The 7,500-nt window shown below is 42.6% G+C and overlaps 1 protein-coding gene across 1 annotated transcript in view; it reads right to left on the reverse strand.

Annotated features, from left to right (window-relative positions):
• Window positions 1-1,342: 1,342 nt before the first annotated feature.
• The window catches only part of fam234b (family with sequence similarity 234 member B), a 13,707-nt gene continuing 7,549 nt past the window's right edge, over window positions 1,343-7,500 (reverse strand). Inside the window, exons 8-12 of the mRNA XM_079867063.1 lie at window positions 4,601-4,792; window positions 4,341-4,419; window positions 3,997-4,273; window positions 2,054-2,271; window positions 1,343-1,855 (exon numbers count right to left, since the gene is read on the reverse strand). Coding sequence (XP_079723189.1) covers window positions 1,841-1,855; window positions 2,054-2,271; window positions 3,997-4,273; window positions 4,341-4,419; window positions 4,601-4,792 — 781 coding nt within the window. The 3' untranslated portion in view covers window positions 1,343-1,840. The remainder of the gene's footprint in view (window positions 1,856-2,053; window positions 2,272-3,996; window positions 4,274-4,340; window positions 4,420-4,600; window positions 4,793-7,500) is intronic.

Raw genomic sequence — 7,500 nt, forward strand, 5'->3', positions numbered from 1 at the left:
TGCATGTTGCCGCCGTTCCTCAGAGAGCCGTCATGGGCTGTACCTGCACCCAAGGGAAATGCTGAACTATTCTCTATGTCTATATAATTGCATTTTATCAAACGATTTTACAGTTTTCAAAATTCAGTTTTCAGATTGTGCAGGTTGCAGTCGGGTAGTTGTGCAGGTCTGGGTTGTCTAAGTTACAGTTCTTAGACTTCAGTGAAGTCTGGTTGCCTTGAAGTCTAGTGATGAGAATAGTGTGTGTTTGACCTAGCGCTGCTCCAGGAAGCCCACCTGACCGCCATGGGTGCTTATTATTCTGATCATAATGCGGTATTAGCACATCTTCAGATTAATTCATCTGGTAAACCATCCCGATGGAGATTTAATACGTCTTTGCTGCAAAATGAAGACTTTCTTTCTCAGCTGAGAGCAGGACTGATTGACTTTATGAATATAAACCAGGACTCTGTTGCTAACCAGGAGTTTCTATGGGCGTCCCTCAAAGGGTTCTTAAGGAACAATGCTCTCTCCTTTTCGGCTAAGCTCACATTTGTTTTATCTTGACCAAATATCAGTGTTAGAGAGAAGATGCGGAAGGGAATTAAGCTATACATTTTCCAATGATACAAATCTTAAACGTCTTTCCTTCAGAGCCTTTTAATCTTAGAAGTGAATGTTTTAAGACTGTAAAGTGGCTCTAATATTTTAGGATAAAGAGTATAAAGGTCTATGTCTATGTATATACAAATAAAATAAAGGAAGAAACAATTGTTATTTGGTAAAAATAGGGGCCAAGATGAACAATTAAACATTACTTTTAACTATAAAAGAAAAGAAATTTAAAGTAATATATATATTTATTACATGGCTTGGCTGAATTCCAATATAGAATGCGGTCTGTTATTTCTTGATATCAGCCGCTGCAAAGTATAACAGACCGTTGCCATGAAAAACAGCGCGTTGCTATGGACGCGGAACGGACTATTTTCTTTGGCGGAAGCAATACAATCGTTTTTAAATCAATAAACTCCTTTTTAAATCAATAATTCGTGGCAAATTATTTATTTATTTTGTAGGTAGCCATGTAATAAGCGGGATAATGTATAGAGAGGCGGTCGTTATAGCGAATAACAACCCCTTCAGGCTGATTCAAGACCCCTCCGCTTCGCGTCCTGTTCAGCCTGTCGGGGTTGTTATTCGCTATAACGACCGCCTCTCTATACATTACATACATACATACTTATTAATTAACAAACCATAATTTTACTGCAAACATTGGTAACACCTCAGACATAAGTGGTTGTTTCAACATTATTTAAAAGATCTAAATGTTATTAAGCTTCAATTTGAATGGAAATAGAGTATTAAACTAATTTTAAATGCATAGCAATACATTTTATTAAAAGAAAACAAACAAGCATTTGTACAGTTTCTGGATCTCAGTTGAAGAGTGGAACATACAGAAAGTGTGTGTTGAAGAAGATTGGACCCCATTGACTTCCACTGTGCAGCGTCTTCATCAGCGCTTGTGTCACTACAGAGGTCAGAGGTCAGCGCTCCAGAACGTCTTTATTACTCCAGCATTATGTACATCATCATCAGTGCGTATCGCTGCTATAAATACTGTACAGACAGGCAGAAATATCTACAGCAGAGCCGTACACTCACTTCACTGGCCAGAGCGAGGAGGAACCGCACACACACACACACACACACAACATCACAGGCTTCATCAGCATTATCATCATCATTACAGAGGAGGAATGAACAGCAGCCGTGTCACATGACCCTTTCTCTGACGGGTCTAATGCGGTACCAGTTCCAGTATTTACAGGCGTCTTCATCTTCATCATCTTCACATGCTCATATCCTGCAGAGGCGAGATCAAATATTAATATACAGTAAAGAGTAATTTATTCCTGTGATCAACATTACTCCAGTCTTCAGTGTCACATGATCCTCCAGAAATCAGTATAATATGAGGATCTGATGCTCAAGAGTGACCTCTGACCTGTTGACTGACATATGATCTATTGAGTGACCCCTGACCCGTGCAGTGCCCTCTGACCTGCTTGAAGGACAGGCGCCTGAAGAACGTGCTGACGTGGAAGGGCGTGCTGGGCGGGGCGTCTCTGCCGGGGTCGGGCAGCTGCAGGATCTGCGCGTCTGCGATGGCGGCTCTCAGGCTGAGGCTCTTCAGCAGCTGCTCAGCCGGACGCCGGCCGGACGTGGGCCGAGACGACACGCTGATGTACGAGGCGTCCTTCTGCTGGGGCTGGTAGCTCACTGCCGACACACACACACAGCCATGTGACCAGTGACGTCACACTACAGACACTTCCTGAACAGGGACTTTTATTTTGACACGGATGCATTGTCTTGCTCCAGTCGAGCTTCCGGTCTCTCTCGTGAATCCGACACTGAAGTGATTAAACTGCAGTTCATCCACTGGCCACTAGAGGCCGGCTGCAGAAGAGGGTCATTACCCATAAACCCCTGTGTTAAACTGCAGTTCATCCACTGGCCACTAGAGGCCGGCTGCAGAAGAGGGTCATTACCCATAAACCCCTGTGTTAAACTGCAGTTCATCCACTGGCCACTAGAGGCCGGCTGCAGAAGAGGGTCATTACCCATAAACCCCTGTGTTAACCTGCAGTTCATCCACTGGCCACTAGAGGCCGGCTGCAGGAGAGGGCCATTACCCATAAACCCCTGTGTTAAACTGCAGTTCATCCACTGGCCACTAGAGGCCGGCTGCAGGAGAGGGCCATTACCCATAAACCCCTGTGTTAAACTGCAGTTCATCCACTGGCCACTAGAGGCCGGCTGCAGAAGAGGGCCATTACCCATAAACCCCTGTGTTAAACTGCAGTTCATCCACTGGCCACTAGAGGCCGGCTGCAGGAGAGGGTCATTACCCATAAACCCCTGTGTTAAACTGCAGTTCATCCACTGGCCACTAGAGGCCGGCTGCAGGAGAGGGTCATTACCCATAAACCCCTGTGTTAAACTGCAGTTCATCCACTGGCCACTAGAGGCCGGCTGCAGAAGAGGGTCATTACCCATAAACTCCTGTGTTAAACTGCAGTTCATCCACTGGCCACTAGAGGCCGGCTGCAGGAGAGGGTCATTACCCATAAACCCCTGTGTTAAACTGCAGTTCATCCACTGGCCACTAGAGGCCGGCTGCAGAAGAGGGTCATTACCCATAAACCCCTGTGTTAAACTGCAGTTCATCCACTGGCCACTAGAGGCCGGCTGCAGGAGAGGGCCATTACCCATAAACCCCTGTGTTAAACTGCAGTTCATCCACTGGCCACTAGAGGCCGGCTGCAGAAGAGGGCCATTACCCATAAACCCCTGTGTTAAACTGCAGTTCATCCACTGGCCACTAGAGGCCGGCTGCAGAAGAGGGCCATTACCCATAAACCCCTGTGTTAAACTGCAGTTCATCCACTGGCCACTAGAGGCCGGCTGCAGGAGAGGGTCATTACCCATAAACCCCTGTGTTAAACGCCCAACTTTACCGCAGAAAAACACACGTTCACAGTCTGGTGCTAAAGGTGGTTTTGGTCTATAAAGCTGATGTTGCCCTTCATGGCGACTGTGAGGGGGGTGAATGTTATAATAACTCATCTATTTAAACTATATTAAGCCTTACAGTTCTGCATAATTAAGGGCGTGGCCACTTGAGTGACAGGTGGATTGCCACTGATGTCACCGCTAGCCGTTTGTCTGTTAGCGTCACGTCTCCTCAGCTAATCCGCCTCGCTGCACATGTTCATTTATACAGGAGTGACGCACGGCCAAGATGGCGACGGCCGGCTCCGCCCACTTTGGGCTTCAGAAACACCACGGGTGACGTCACGCACACTACGCACATATTACATACAGTCTATGGCTCCAGTGTCAAAATAAGAGTCCCGATTACAAACAGAGAAATGAACCAGCTGATGGTGATAATTAAAAATGACATGATAATTATGCGACACCCATGTGTGCCTGCCGCACCTGTCGCGGTGAGGACGGTGTCCGTGGTGCTGCTCAGCTGCAGGAGGATTGTGGGATAGAACGGGTGCAGCAGGAAGAGCTTGCGGAGGACCGGCTCGGCCGCCGGGCTGGTTGTCTTGGTGACGTTCGCCGCCGGCGACAGCGGATCTCCCGCCCAGAAGAGGAACACAGATTGGCCGGAGGAGGTGAGAACCGACGAATCCTCCACCGCCAGACGAGGACACACAAACCCCGCCTCCCACAAGCTCCGCCCCCTCGCGCCGTCGAGGATCTGCACCTGCGGGTCACACAGAGTCAGCTCGCCGGGTTCATGCGTGCTAATGAGATGCTAATGAGATGCGCACCTTCCTGACGCCATTGGCCGACTGATGAATGAGTAGATCAGGAACACTGTCGTCGTTGAAGAGACCCGACGCCGGACGACTGCACACACACACACACACACACATTAACTTATGTTTATTAGCTAGCCTTCGATTTACTTACTAAAACAGCTCAAAATAGCTACATAAAAACTACCTATAAACAAACAAAAACAAATTAAAAACAACTTAAACAGAGAAAGAGAAAATAAGATGTGAAGCATTAATAAGAGTGTACGGACGTGTGTATGGCGGCGGGGCCGAGGCTCCAGGCGGTGTGTGTGTCGTTCTCCCTCAGCACGGACACACGGCCCTCGGCTCCACACACCAGCATCCAGTCGCTGCGGCTCGAGTTCACCACCGACACGCTGTCCAGATTACTGTGCTGAGCGCACTGACCCGCCACTAGGGGGAGCAGGAACTCCACCTGCTCACTGACACACACACACACACACACACACACACACACACACACACAAGATGAAAATAAGATGCATTTAAAGACACTCTGAACTCTATTGGAGTTAGACAACCCGTGTCAGGACCTACTCATCATCGTAATCATACTCTAGATCTAATATTATCACATGGAATAGATGTTGATGCCGTTGAAATTCTGCAGCAGAGCGATGACATCTCAGATCATTATCTAGTCTCGTGTAAACTTCATCTAGCCAAGGCTGCGTGTCACAAACAGGGTACGTACAGATTCTGTCAAATGAAATTCCAGGACTTTAAAGGACTTTTCAAGCACTATTTTGGGGATTTCAAGGACTTCAATCAGCACTTATCAAACAATATCTTTATTTTAATTTTTTTACTCAAATGACATATCTGATGTGTCACGTCATAGAGATCAATCCACTGACCAGCGCTGTCCGGCATGGGAAATCACCTTAACCTTTCAAAGGATATTTTTTTCCTATGAATATATGATTGACCTGAAGAATGAAACTTAACATCATGCTCGTATCCATGTGAAACAGCTCTATCTCTCAGACGGGCTGAACCAAAACCTGTGAAATATCAACTATTTAATCCAATTTTTGATACTACAACAAAAACTAGCAGCCTAATTAATGTGCATTTAAAACATTATTAAAGACAAGCAGTCAGTAACTAAATAAGAACAAATAATCAAATTACAAATAAATACAATAGAACAAAGAAAGGCTACAAATGAAATAAACAGTGTTTTTAGAGTTTTCGGGTTGATCTAACAGGTACAGAAATTGTACTAAATACTAATACTGTATAAATTAAATATAGATGGATATTTTTATAAAGTTGAAAAGGGAAGCCTATTTAGTCAAGAGCAGCGACTATTTCTTTGTGCTTTGTTTGATTAGCATTGAAACACAGCGGCGGGTTTATTAGACTACTGCCCCTTTAAGACCGAGCGCACAACAGGTGAATAGGGTAAATTTTTTAACGAGCGGATATCACCATGAAACTTTCCTAGTTGATTACCCACATTAAGATGAGAAAAAAATGTATTACAAGTTTTCTGTAATTTAATGTTTAAATATGCAAATTAGGCCATATCTAATTAAATATGCACTAATTTGCATATATTTAAAAAAACGAAATCTGAGTATTGGATAAAGCCAGGTTAAAAATGATTTTTTCATTGTGTTCACATATTAGATGATTTATGGATATCTACTTTTGTTATCCTGTAAATCAGAATACGGGTCATTGACGAATAAGGTTTTTAAAAGTGTAAAAAAATAGAATGGAGATATAACTATATTTGAAACCCTTTTTTTTTAGTTTGCCTAGGTGTTAACAATAAGATTTTGTGGTTTGTACAATCAATTAACACTGTTTTTTGTCATTTTTTACAAGATGTCACCAAAAAAGTCATCATTTAACCACTGATTTGAAAGTTAAAAACTGATGTTGAGATAGTATATAGTGTGTACCACAGAAGAAATATTAAAACACATTATCACTGATCTCATAAATGTAATCATTTATTGGACTACTCTAAACACTCCAACATATTCAAGTAAAACACTGCACAGGGAAAGGAGAAAAGCCGTATCTGCTTTATATTTGTATTATTGTAGTTCCTTTAGTTATTAAAAACAATATTATTCCATTTAAATATTTACTATATCGGTTTTACCGAATGACCTTTTGACACTTCAAAATCTTTAAAATACCTTTATATGTAGTAAAATATAATTAAAACCTTTTGGATTCAGTAAACGAGATCAAGTTGTACTACCTTACATACTTTAGATGTTATATATTTGTTTATTATTATTATTATTATTATTATTATTATTATTATTAAGGCCTTTGGACAAAAAACTGTCAATAGCCTTAAAAAATGATTTTCGCCATGTTTTTTGGAATAAAATGTAATATAAATCAGGTTAGGAATAATATATTTACAAATCCCTCTGTAAATGTCTTCATAATATAACTAGGCACAAGACTGGAGAGTTTGGTGTGTATCGGTGCGACTGAAGTGGAGATTTCAGACTTGGAGAATGAGAGAAAAGTCATTTTGAGAAAATGGCCTTTAAAGATTTACCATCAGCCAATGAGATTGCGCATTCAGCCCTTTTACTTTCACGATTGGTTGCTGATAAACAGGAAATGACCATATTTGGATGCGACAGCATTGTACAGGAGAGAGAGAGCTTTCTAACAGTGTGTGTGATGACAGGGAGCAGCATGTTGATTAAGAACGCCAACTTTTGTTGAGTTTATGAGAAATCTACAGACGCAAACAGACAAAGTGTAGTAAAATAAAGACCTAAATGTGTATTTCAGACTTTTTTTCACCACAATGTTATTGTTATTTACACATGTTATTGAAGACAAATATCCCAAAATCTCACAATTGACCAGTAAAAAACCCCGATGTTTTTGCGTGTCGTGTCTCGGGCCCTGAAGAGAGCAGCCGGAGAGATGGAGCGCAACTGGAAGAAAACAAAACTAGAGGTATTTCGCATCTCATGGAAAGAGAGCTCGACTGCACACAGAGAGGCTTTAAAAGCTGCTAGATCTGCTTATTTTTCAACCCTATTAGAAGAAAATAAACATAATCCTAGGTATTTATCTGAAACAGTGGCTAAACTAACAAAAAATAAATCCTCAAGCCCAGACGTCTGAGAAAACACTTGAT

The sequence above is a fragment of the Squalius cephalus genome (genome assembly GCF_949319135.1).
Source record: "Squalius cephalus genome assembly, chromosome: 1".
NCBI classification, from domain to species: domain Eukaryota; kingdom Metazoa; phylum Chordata; class Actinopteri; order Cypriniformes; family Leuciscidae; genus Squalius; species Squalius cephalus.